The following is a 13681-nucleotide window of genomic DNA, read 5'->3' as shown; positions in this document are numbered from 1 at the left end:
CAGATCATAATGTTACCCAGAGAGACGCTGTAAGAGCATGATTGGTGTTTGACACTGTTTGTGTTGTGGAAAATGAATACTCTCTCAGTGCCATTATGCATATCTGATGAGACAAGTCATTGTCGATACACGGGGAGAAGAAGAAGAAGGAGAAAATAAAGTTTGTTTTGCTTGTTCGGTGTGTGAAATGATCAGACGAGACGGAACAAAATGAACTCACTTCATCTGCTTGACAATTGTACTTTTCCCTGATTCACCGGCACCTGCAAAACACAGAGAAGAAAGAGAGATTTATTAGAGAGTGTAAATATTTCAGGAGGTTAATGTTGCCTGTAACGAGGCGCCGTGTTGCTTCTTATTCATTTTTTAACCCTTATGTCACCAAGCTCACTTCCTCTTTTCTGCATATTTCTAAAAAAGAAGCACTTCGGGGTTTTTATACAATGACCTAATGTGGCTAAACGGCGTGAAGAGGAACCACGTATATGAAACCTGAGCAGAACCACCTCCACCAAAGCAGAACTGAAAACAATGAGTGTAACTTGAGGTCTGCATATGACTTCAGTGTTTAAAGGGCACTTCCACAACCCAAACTAGAAGTTTGAATCAGAGTGAAATTGATAATTTTGTTTCATTTTGTATTTAGTCTGCTTTGATTTAACAGGGCATAAATAGACACATAGAGACAGCGGCCTTTCAGGCTCTCATTCACTCCTACGGGCAATTTAGAGTCACCAATAAAACCTATGTGCATGTTTTTGGACTGTGGGAGGAAGCCGGAGAGAACCCACGGGGAGAACATGCAAACTCCACACAGAAGAGTCACAGGTGGAAATCAAACCGGCGACCCTCATGATGAGGCAAGAGTGAGCTAATCATAAGTGAAAAAAATTAGATTTGAGGGGCGTGTACGAAGGCGGAGGGCTGGAAATATACTTGCATTATTAATTCTTATTGGTTGGAAAGTTGTTGGTGGAAAATCTGTGTTCATGATGGATCAGTGCAGAGTCAAGGTGCGGTCTGCTCCATGTTGCTTTGTTACTTTGTTTCCTTTCTCCTCCGGTCGATCCCGAATGATTTTCTAAACGCCATTGTTTTGTGGACTTTATTCGGCGTCTCCTGTGTTTGTTCTTCAGCCCAGATGTCAAGCAGACATCTGCAATCTACTGCATTTTTAAGTTTTCCCAGTGCTTGTATTTAAGCATTACCATAAGAACATGTTGGACCCGCCTTCAAAAGCAAACACATGTAGCTTTCAAAATAGGAGCACATGGATGTGTTAACAGAATCCACCACATAAATTACAAGAAAACTGTCAAAATATGATACCTTAAATAAAACACAGAAGAACCCTCATACACCGTCACAATAATTCATTAAAATATGCAATAATTAAGATGGAATAGTGGCATTAGAATGTGCAAGAGGCCACCAAATATCATAAGAACCAGAATATCCTGTGGGAAACACTGGTTCTTATGATTGTTTTGCAGCAATTTCTAAATTGGTGATTGATATTTACATGCGGAACAAATAACCCTTTACCCCTGCTGCTGAAAAAAAAATCCTCGAGAGGAAAAACTTTTGGTTCATGTCCTGTAATTGGGTCGAATGACGCCAACAGTGGAATCGAACGGCGCTGGGGTTCTTTTGGAAACAGACGGTTGTTTTGGTCCACACCATAGTACGATTGGAGCATTGAGAAGCGACCAAACAAACCGTAACAAGGATTAAACCGCACCAGAGTTCAACTGAAATTGACTAAACTTTGGGTTGTGAAAGCGCCCCAAGTTAAGCCCTGCTCCTGGCAGTAAATACTGATTAGTCAACGCCAACAGACTCAGTCAGATGACTTGTTACTGAATCTGCCGTTGTAGAAGGACACTGTGCTATTCTATCTAAAAAAAAAAAAAACAACATTATCAAGGCTCTTGGCTGGACATGGCACACACAACTACAGATAAAATAGATTATTATTGACAGAGTTGTGAAGTGAGGAAAAACATGCTGTCACCTCAGGATGCGAGGGCGCTCTGCAAACGGCCACTAATTAGATTGACAGTGTTGTAGTTGACCGATGAGATAATACTATGACAACAGGAGCGGGGGGGTGGGGGTGGGGGTAGCATACTGTTGGCGCGCCTTTTGCTTTGCGCTTTCTCTCAAACGTCACAGCGCCATGGCAACCGCTCTCGTTATAACCAGGACATCTCTAGCGTGAGGCCAAAGTCACCTGAGGAGGCTTTGTGGTTGCGAGCATGTATGTGTGTGTGTGTGTGTGTGACAAATGTTGGCCTCAACTGGGATATGTATTATGCATCCTGCTGCTCTTTTTTTTTTTTTTTCCTTCTGCTGTAACCAGTGCCTGGAAGTGCCCTCAAATGTTTTCTTTTTTCAAATCAAAACCATCTGTGATGTCCACAAACCACATTCATTAGACTCTTGTCCTCTAATGGGTATTATCGTAAATTGGATCTACTTATGTTCAGTCAATGTTCCTGTATTTGGAGGGCTGTAGCGAGGCAATTGGCCAGTAACGTCTATGACGTAACGCCGCCGGGGAAGATTTTTCAAACCGCTTGAGAGCGGCTATTCCCTGAGTGCACGGCTCAGAAACCGAAAAAGAGGAAGTGGAATCATATCATGAAGTCTACCACTATCTGGAACCTCGTGATACTGTCAGCAGAGACGAGAAGGTTCACTCTTGCATAATAAATCATCCTACTAATCTAGTTCCACTTTCTTAGACGTTGCAAAAACAACAAAATGAGACACTTTTTGACACATGCCATGAGTAGTCGTGCCTGTAAGTAACAGCTCCTCCTGAGCATTATTTATTAAAAAGTCTTCACATAAATATATATGCATCTTGGCACACTATCTGTCTGCATTCCTACAAACTTTCCCTCTGCAGCACCTGCATGCTGATAGTGCAGTCCTGGCACTTCACCTTCAGGATAATTGGATGTGATTCACCTGAGGACACATTATTTTAATTACGTGTCACCACTCGGGTGCCGGAGAGCCCTGCAGGGTGGTGACGGTGCCGTGGCAGCTCCCTGTGCTCCGAGGCCAAACACTGGCTGTGTGAATCCCCGTGGGACGTGCACACAGACGGCAGATACGCTGCTTGCTGCTCGCGGCTGGCCGGCGAGCTGGCACAGTCGCAGCCAGAGAGCCATTTTCGCAATGCCACAGACACTTCACATACCGAGGCAGTGGCTCTCAGTGTGGTTCACATGAAAATCCACTCCAGGCAGCTATGAGCTCACACTGAACTTCACAGTAGACTCCTTATTAAGGAAACTTTTAGCTAACCACTAGTTGTGGGACTTCTCAATGGTTTTCTTTTATGGCTTTTCGACTTAAGTAGTCCACTTTACACAGGCTTTTACAAGCAGGAAAATTGATTTTGATATTGTTTCAGCAGAAATGACAAATGTTTCCTAATTTTAGCTACTTATATGTACTTTTATTTTATATCCAGGGTCCAAAATTGATCAAATCGTTTTTTAAACTGGCCACAAAAGTGGATAAGTGGCATAAGTACCACTTCTTGGTAAAAAAAATGGATTTTCATTGTTTCCCAATGTCCTCTTCTTTTATTCTTTTAGGTTGATCTATCCTGGCAATGTGCCAACAAATATTGCAGACTCTTCTGTGTAGTACCCGACCAGTACCCTGCTAATCAAGTCGAGTAGTGCACTAGAAAAGCAAAACGCACCTGTAGAAACGGCGGACAGCGTTGTTGTGATTAGAGTTGAAGTATGAAGGCCAATTTCAGCTAATTTCGTCTATGACCAGTGAACTAATTTTACTTGCATTGTGTGAGAAACTGGTGCTAATTTTGGATCCTGTTCAGATCATTGAAAGCCAAACTGTAAACCAGTTACCATTCAGAGGTTCTGCAGGCGAACCCGACGTTTTCTATTTCTTCCGAAGGGCGTAGTGGGCTCAATTTTAGGAGTATACTGAAGATACAGATATTATATGAAACTAGAAGATCTAAGGAATATAAAATAATAATAATAAAACAACCCAAAAATTGCTGCAACAACTTATGAGACATAGTTGAACATGGAAATTGACTTTAGAAAGCCACCAGGAATGTTATGACCCTTTCTTCATCCTAACAGGTTTCAATAAATGAATAAATAAATAATTCATTAAGCCGTTTTTAGTTTTGACCAGAACAACTCGACACACAGTGCTGAGCTGCATCTCAAATTAATCAAGTGATGTCTACCACTTGTTGTTGACCTGCTATCTCCCCCTAAACATCCACTGCCCACAACCACCAATTCTCATAAAAAAGGACCTCAAACGGTAAGTGGTTAAAAGGGTAAATAAAGGAAATAATATTTTGTTGCTGCATCAATGAGAAAATAGATATGTCACTATTTTCCACACATATGGGAAATGAAAACGTCCAATTCCTCATCATTTCTATTGAACTGGAAAAGAAATCAGCTCAAATTTAAGAAGGAAAAAACATTGACCTTTAATTTTGACTTTAAAAAGGAGCGCTGCCTTTGATGACATTTCGGAGAACTGCTGCTTAAATTTCCTGAGAAAAGAATAATGAGATACGTCACACTGATTGAGAAATACTTGGATGTTGTGCATCACAATGATTAAATAAATAATGTGTGATGAATCATTGTGGGAATCTACTGTCACTGTGGAAAAAAATAGCAAAATCTTTTTCCATCAGCATCATAGAAAGGTATATAAACTGAAGCCAGTGCCATAACTGGTATGGTAATTCCAGGGGTTGAAAGTGGAAGAATACCATGAAGCCATTGCCTTCAGGATAATCAATGAGAAGTGAGCTCTGTGTTTATGTAAGCGACTTGGCCCTGGCTTCTCCACACCAGTGATATCATTAGGGTGTGGAAGCCTCGAGGCCTGACGAATACAAAAACACAGAGTCGTCCTGATTTTGACTCACACACACTCTCACAGACCTTCAGGGGTTACACGGCACCACAGACCTGACCTAACAGTCCTCATGCAGAGTCATGTTACACACCCGCAGCTTTGATACACCCACCCCAAAACAGCTACACACTCAAAACCACTGGAGCAGCTGGTTTCTGTTTCTGGCGGTTTAAACTATTTTAGGAAAATCCAAGCTCACCCTTCCAGTGAGGCTTTATTTCTTCTTCTCGAAACAGAGCCGTTTCTATCTACCGACCGCAAACACATCTTTTCTCCTGGAGCTTCCACTGGTTGATCTTCTCGAGGCGGCGAGGAGATTTTAAAACAATGGCGGCGTAGAGACGGATGTGATTAAAAATGGCGACCGTGCGTCCATTTATAGATTAACCATATGTGCCTGCGTGCCAAGCGAAGTTCGTAAAAATGTCTATTTTCCAGGCTCCCGATCGATGGCTTGAAGATGGATTTGTGTGGGTCAGGAGGTTTATGGGGACCAGGCTACAGACCCAACACTTAAATGTGAGCAGTCCAAGGACTTGAGGAGGGCTTGGCACAATGTGCAAACCACATTAGTGATGCCACATTAGTAGCATGAGCCCAACACTTCCAACCCCCCTTTCTCTCTTTGTTTCCCCTCTCACTCCGCCATATACATCCCTCTTCCTCTTTTGCATTCTCTCTCGTCTCTTACAGTCATTTTCCCATTATAATCTATTGTTCCTCTCACTCGCTATCCAATTCCTCTTTTTTTTCCCCGCTCTCCCTCTGGGGGGATTTAAGTATGAGTCACTCATGAAGGATTCCAGGAGCCTCCGAGCAGCGCTACCCACCAGGGGAAATGACCAGAGGGATCGATCTGCCAACAAGCAGATCGATAGCTAAAAGATTGTTTCCCACACACACTGGCACGGAGAGAACTATTCACTGAGATGTCTAATGATGCTTACAGCGATATTGGAATGTGAACAATTTACCGACTTTGATTGTTCATGTTTATTGCGAGGGGGCCCCTCCCGATCTTTAAGATGAGTAACGCAGCTCCACGTTTGGCCATGTTGGTTACATAATGTAAAAAAAACCAAACATGGCAATCATTAAAGAGAGAACAATGACAAATGTTAGATAAAGGCTAAGGATTATTAATAAAATCTTCCCACAGTTGCACGACAGCTATAGAAAGAATAATTAGGCTGAGGAGATTGTAATCTATTTTAGCATGTAGATATGAATAGGAGGATAATTGGGTCCTGGAGATGATGGAAATAAAATGAGAGCCAAATAAAGACTAAGAGCTAAATGAGAAATATGTTCACTTTCTCAGGGAAAAAAAAAGATCACATTCCCTCGCTCTGCAGAGACACCTGAGCCTGCCAGATAGTTTGGATTTGACAGCGTGCACACACAGATTCAAATCATTTTCATGCAAATCTGGAGGTTTTTGCGTCAGTGTAATTATTTCTCGTCAGTGACAGGCAGCGCACGTAAGCCCATGATTAAGGTTTAGGACAGCGCTGCGGAACCAGGTGGTGAACACATGAAACAAGCACTCACAGCAGCACCAGCAGGCACTGGACACAAATATCAACACATTTGATAACTCCATGTGATGCACAAAACACACACCGGTTTTTCGAGTAGCATACAACAACCCTGCCTTCTTTCGCTACCGAGCCTGTGATAGCGCCCCACTGCAGAGCTCCAGCCTCAGGCCCACCTCCAACACTGGGACCCATCTCGATTGCCAGGACCCATGGTGGAAAATTACACTCTTTAAGGTGGAAAATCACCTGATTTGAATTGCACTTCTTTATGAATACATAACATTTATACACCACTGTGTTACACTATCCAGTCTATTGTTTTATCGCACCTATCTTTAATAAATAAAGTAGCCTAATGAGCGTATATATAATACATTGTAACTTGGTCATTGTACAATGTCTATGCCACTCTATAAGTAGGCCCATTACAAGTTGACTGATTACATTTGGTTTCAATTAATAAGTGTATTGTACATTTAGATGCCATTGTATTGACGATGAACAGGATATGATGGCATGCGTTCATTAGTTTTTGAATAAGTTCAAACTCAGAAAATTCAGATTTATCATAGGTTAATTATTTATAGGTTAAGTTTATTTTTAATGTATGTATAGTGTATGTTAAATGTATGTTTGAATGCTGCTACTGGATGCTTGAATTTCCCTTGGGATAAATAAAATATCTATCTATCTATCTATCTATCTATCCATACGTATCTACATCTAAGCAACAAGATCTCCACTAATAACACCAAGGTAAACTATACAACCTTAATATTTTGTGTTAAGTGTGTAAATTTTAAGTTAGGTAACGTTAAGCAGCAAATAACGTAATGTGGTAATGTTGCAAACCAACGTTAAAATGATCTGTGATAATTATTTAAGCTTTCTGCAGCTGGCTTGCAAGTGCACCATATTTTCTGGGGGACGGTGTGCTGCTTTACCAATGTTAGCTACGTTACAAATTCTAGCTAAAATATACAAACAAATACAATAACGTTAGCACAAGAGCAAAAAACTAAAATGCTAATTGTAATAATTTCAGCCACCGTCAGTAAACTCATAAGGTTCGTACACGTTTACTATAGTTATACTCCATGTCAGCATAACATCGCAACTATGCTTTGCTCCAACTTTGCTCCAACTTTGCTCCAGCTTTGCTCCAGCTTTGCTCTAGCTTTGCTCTAGCTTTGCTCCGATCACGATGTAGATCACGCCCCAAAATGACATAAATATTGCCATAACGCAGTTCGGATGCTGTTTTTTTAACATGACAATAGAAACAATATAAAAAACTATATGCGATAGACATTATTATATCACGATAAAGATATATCTATATATATCGTCATATCAGCCAGCCTTTCTGCTAATCGTCTCTAGCTCGGAGATGGGCCTGAGCCTGGAGCTCTGCAACTAGATTCTTCCCACCAAGCCACATGTTTTGCTGACTTTCTATCTATGTTGACAGGCTGTGTTTAGGGAAAAGTATACTCCAGAAGTGCTTGCGAATCAACAACTCCAAAACAGTGTCTTTTCACTGACTGTTTATCCGCAAGGTAAACAACTCAAACTCTGAACTCAGGCCCCCCTGTCTCCCTGCAGCAGAGCTTTTTCATTTTTAATGCTTCAGTCATTAGCAGTGTTCTCATCTTACATCCCCTCTTTTCCTTTCTCCTGGCGTCCTGTGTGTCACTTCATGCGGTAACCCAAAGAGGCCCGCCACGCTGAATGGATTGAACACAAATGGCAGGAAATGGTGCCAAGGCAGCCACGCGTGGGGCAACACGACCTGGCACAGAACTGTCACGACAGCTATTCTACCAAAAAATAACAGAGAGAGGTTCAACAAATGCCACATGGTTTGTGTCAGAGCAAAGGCTGGTGAAAACTCATACTGCACCCTGCAGCAGCATAGCAGGGACTTGACCTAACTTGCTCGCGTCTATCAGTCAGTCCCATTTGGCCTCCAAGCACCTGAGGAATGCGATTGTCTACCTTGAGCAAAAAAAATGTTGTTCAAACAAGCCGTATGTCATATATCCCAAGAAATGTAAAGATCGTGTCCTTTTGACGTGTGATGCAATGAATAAAAACAATCACCACAGCAGAAAAAGTGTTGCTAAATTATGTCAAGAGCATGAGGAAATGTTTATCTCGCTTTGGCTCACAAATCTGTCCACAAAAGCCTCTAACAGCTCCCGTTCTGTGCCTTCTGTCAGGTGTTTGCCTGATACTGGTATTGGCTTCAGACTTCGTGTCCTGGTAACCCACATACCATGTGTGTGCATGTCAACATTTCCCAAAGCTAGCCACCTAAGGGCTTGATGGAAAAGTTTTTCACCTACGGTCTCTATTTACAAGGAAAACAGTGTTTCCCCACATGTAAGTAATGCCGATAATTTACACATGGCTGGCTTCTAAAAGAAAGTAGTTCATTTAATTGTGATTACAGCGTTGTAAGAAGGAGAAATGACCTGACAAAACACATGTAAGAAATTACAGTAATGAAGTATAAAAGACTTCTGTGAACATAATGCATTCTTGTGGTGTTTTATAGGGATATATCAAAGATAATAGCCTACTGTGGAGTCTCAACTCAATCATTTGAAACTGGTTTGGTACTCAAAGGTCAGTCAAAATTGGCCACTGCTGAGAGAAATTAAAGGGCCATGAGGCAACTGTATCCAATGTCATGTCATCGAACTGCTTTGTTATTTAGGTTGATCAATGGTAATTTAGTTCAAACTGCTGCTATTTCAATCTCATGTTTATGAGGCGTCTAAGTAAATTACACTTCATTTTTGTAATTTCATGCATTTGTTGCGCAAGATGTTCTTTCTTTTCAGACATCCGGGTAGGTTTGTTATTGCTGAACTTAGGATAAGTAGAACTGTCCTTAACTTAAAAAATTCTCATACGATTTTGTCGACTAATCGATTAGTCTGTAAAACTGAGTGTCTCCAAGAATCATGCAAAATAACACGTTTACCAGAGATCTGCTTATAAAGTTCCTGTAAATAAGTCATTCAAGATTAAAAATCGACTAATCTACTCAAGAAATCTTACTTGATTAATCAGACACAAGACAATGCAACAAGGTATACATATAAAAAACACTACAAAAGAAAGAAAAAATCCCATAAATCTCCAATAAGGCTCATCTTTGATGCAGAAACATGGATTGGACATTTAAACATCCCAAAATGACTGGAGCTAACAAAGTTTCCAGTCCCATTCAGACAGGCCTGGGCCCCCCAGTGAAGCCTGAGCCTGTTTCCACTGCACTGCACTGGACCAGACGAGAGGAAATGTGCCATTGTTGAAAGGATTTAGTCAATATAAATGGTCCACAGAGGCGACTGAATGCATGTGATGCCAACAGCAGGGTGGAGAAGAAGAAAAAAAAGAAAAGAAAACTTTCCATGTATGTCAGAAATGTATTAAAATTGATTTAAAAACACAAATTTGGTATAATAAGATTCAAGCTTTCCTTTATTGTCATTGTATTAAAAAAGTATACAACTAGATTTACATGTGCTTCTCATATATAAGGTGCTTTAAAAAAGACATTCAGACATTACGCATATGTAATAAGTAGTCTAAAAAGATAATAAATAGTTTAAAGGTAAAAGATAAAGTGGTGATGGATGCAAATGGTGTGTTATTGTCTATTTAGGGTTGCTGTGGGAAACAGACTATAATAAACATAATCATAATAATGACTCAATTGATCTCGATTTGCAATATAAAAATGAAACATTTTTTCAAAAAGTCTTGTAATATCCTCCAATAACACTTCAGGGGTGCACCGATTGCAATTTTCTGACCGATAACTGATTTTTAAAAAGCCTGACCTGCCGATTCCGATTTTCGCCAATACCGATTTTTTTTTTATAACTCACAGCATACACCTTCAATGTTTAAATCTTACTTTATTGGAAAAAAAATAACACAGCAGTATTTTTCTTTAACAAATAAAGGAAATCACAATGTCTGAGGTAGTTAATAAAACATTGAACTAAAAATAAATACTTTCAGACCTTTGCGCAGGGAGATAAGATCGCTAGTTAAGATCGGTTTGACGTAAAAGAATCGGCCGATCGCCGATCCCGTAAAATTAAGGAATTTTGTGCCGATCGATCGGCCGGCCGATATAAAAATTTAACATTTTGCAAGAAGTCTTGTAATATCCTCCAATAACACTTCAGGGGTTACATTTTAAATTTCCAGGAGTGCCCTATAAAGGGTTAACTCAAGCAGCAGGGAGGGGAGTTAACAACTGACCATTAACCAGAAAATTAATACTAATGTGTGTTTTTATGACACTATGTGCTACCCTTTCTCTTAGATATCAGCTGCCATGGGCGAACACACAGCCGAAGTTCGTCCAGCGACCGACCCACCGACCTCCTCCTTCTCCTCCCTCCACCTCCTTACCGAGCAGCAGCAGCTTGACCTCCCTGGCCGCCTTCTCTCCGTCGTCCCGCAGGTTCCTGTCGATCATTTTACTGCGCTCCACCGCCGCCTTGTCCTCTGTGCTCAGCGTGCATCCCATCTTCGATTCTGTCCTTCAAGACCCAGATGGTGTAAAAAAAAAAATATCTAAAACACCATATATGCCCACATTAAATGGTTAAAACTGCCTTCACCCCGCACACACGCCCTTTTTTAAATGACAGGCAATCGATCTGTTCGGAGGGGAAAAAGGGAAGCGATTTTCAAAATAATAGTGTGGCGTTTTTCTTCTGCCCGCGGGAGTAGTGTCGGGTTAAAATCCTCCTTACATCCGAGGGGAAAAAATATTTTTGATAGCGAAACAATTCCTCAGTGATGTCTCTTCCACCCGTTCGCCTCCATTCGTTGCGGCGGCGACTGCTAGTATTGTATGAACAACGTCGACTGGAGAGAGAGAGAGAGGAGCTCCGTGTGTTCAGCAAGCAGCGGCCATAACCTCACTTCCGCTCTGATTCTTCACAATAAAATACATTTCGAGTGTATAAAGATGATATAAATATAAATATAACATGAACAGTATAAAGATTATTAAAATATAGATTGTAAGAAGATTATATAAATATATCACAGACTGTGAAAATATTATATAAATATACCATAGACTGTGAAAATATTATTTAAATATGAATATACCATAAACTGTATAAAGATTATATAAAAATAAATATCATAGACTATAAATGATTATATAACTATAAATATACAACAGACTATTTAATGATTATACAAAATAAGATAGATTGAAAAATTATTATATAAATATAAATATGCCATAGACTGCAGAAAGATTATATAATTTTATCATGTACTTTGAAAAGAATATTATCTAAACATAAATATGAAAGATTGTAAAAAATATACATATAAATATACCATATACTAAATAGAGATTAAATAAATATAAATAAACCATAAACTATAACAGATTATAAAAATAAAAATATCTTAGACTGTAAAATATCTATAAATCTTAATTCAAATGTTTTATGTATTTATCTATTTTATTATCTATGATTTAGATTAACATTTGCAAACATTCTGTGCAATCTTGTCGGTGGTAAAAACTGTACTACAATATACTTTCCTAAACTATTCTAAACATAGTATTAGTACTGTACATTTTAACCAGTGTTCTTATTTGTACTACAATCCCTTATTAAAAAAAAGTTACAATATTGTCTAAAATGTAAATAAAACAAAATGCCACACACATTACATCCAACTGAAAACTGTACAAAGACAAGTTGTTAAACTTTTGTTTTATGTAAATATAGGCCTAAACTCTGAATCCTGAATTTGATGCATTCTTTTTTAATTCACGTTTTACACAGCGTCACAAATTTGGTGTTGGTAAAAATTCCCCAAAAGTAGTTTTCTGCTAAAATATACAGGGCATATTATTTCCCAAATTATATGTCAGAATTATTTCCTAGGCATTAGTTTCAGTCCCATTAACTATAAAAATCATATACTGTATTGTGTGAATTTGTCTTGCAATGTCCCACATGTAAAGTCTTGACTTCTGGTATTACATAATCAAATTTTTTAATAAAAGTGCAGGCATGCATGAGTATACATCCCACATGCACACTTTATATTAAGTTACAATCAACGATTATAATTATTGCAGTTTATACAGGAAAAAAAAAAGAAAAAGTATTATTCTGACGCCTTTATTTTGGAAGTAGACGCCCAAACCGGAAGCGTCCTAACATCGGAACGCATTTTAAACCTGCACACCCGCAGCTTTACTCACTAGTACAAGTAAAAACTCATCTTTTTCACTTTATTGGCAACAGCTTGTGGCTTTTTTGGTGTACAATAAATATTATAATTATTACATTTCGAGTATCGATAACAGGAGTTTAACAAAATGTGTTATAGATATAGGCTATTATAGCTACTTACAGCATATATTAACACTTCTCTGATCATATTACCTGTGTAGTCTACACTGTAACTGTGTCACCTACATTTCTAGCAGGTATTGTTGCCATGTGAACCACCCCTCTAACCCAGGCAGCTCCGGTTAGTCCCGCCCCTTACTCATTCAGCTGTACATGACCATTGTTTGTGGTTTAAATAATTTAGCCTGTCAGGACAAAGTCAAGTGTGAAAGTCAACAGCCACTCTAAAGCAGGGGTCTCAAACTCAAATTACCTGGAGGCAGTATTGAAATGACCAAAAAAAGACACAAAATTACTTAAAAGAGACTCAAAATGACCAAAAAAAGACACAAAATTACAAAAAAAAAGACACAAAATGACTGAAAAAACACTAAATTGCCTTTTAAAAAAGACACAAAATGACCAAAAAAAGACACAAAATGACCAAAAAGATACACAAAATTACTTAAAAAAGACACAAAATTACTTAAGAGACTCAAAATGACCAAAAAAGACACAAAATTACGAAAAAAGGCACACAAAATGACTGAAAAAATACTAAATTATTTTTAAAAAAGACACAAAATGACGAAAAAAAGACACAAAATGACGAAAAAAGACAAAATTATTTAAAAAAGACACAAAATTATCAAAAAGACACACAATTATTGAAAAAAGACACAAAATTACCAAAAAAGTAATAAGGGAACCTTCCACACACAACACAGTAAAGTGCTATTCATTTAAAACTCACATTAAACTTTCATATCAAGGTGTGGGCCACAAAATATTGTC

General features: G+C 38.9%; 1 protein-coding gene across 1 annotated transcript in view; it reads right to left on the bottom strand.

Annotated features, from left to right (window-relative positions):
• gnai1 (guanine nucleotide binding protein (G protein), alpha inhibiting activity polypeptide 1) overlaps positions 1-11384 on the bottom strand; it is a 32056-nt gene extending 20672 nt beyond the window's left edge. Inside the window, exons 1-2 of the mRNA XM_059325763.1 lie at positions 10923-11384; positions 221-263 (exon numbers count right to left, since the gene is read on the bottom strand). Of these exons, the coding sequence (XP_059181746.1) occupies positions 221-263; positions 10923-11040 (161 nt within the window). The 5' untranslated portion in view covers positions 11041-11384. The remainder of the gene's footprint in view (positions 1-220; positions 264-10922) is intronic.
• Positions 11385-13681: the final 2297 nt, after the last annotated feature.

Source organism: Centropristis striata, chromosome 22 (assembly GCF_030273125.1).
Source record: "Centropristis striata isolate RG_2023a ecotype Rhode Island chromosome 22, C.striata_1.0, whole genome shotgun sequence".
NCBI classification, from domain to species: Eukaryota; Metazoa; Chordata; class Actinopteri; order Perciformes; family Serranidae; genus Centropristis; species Centropristis striata.
This window is presented reverse-complemented; position numbering and strand designations above follow the sequence as displayed.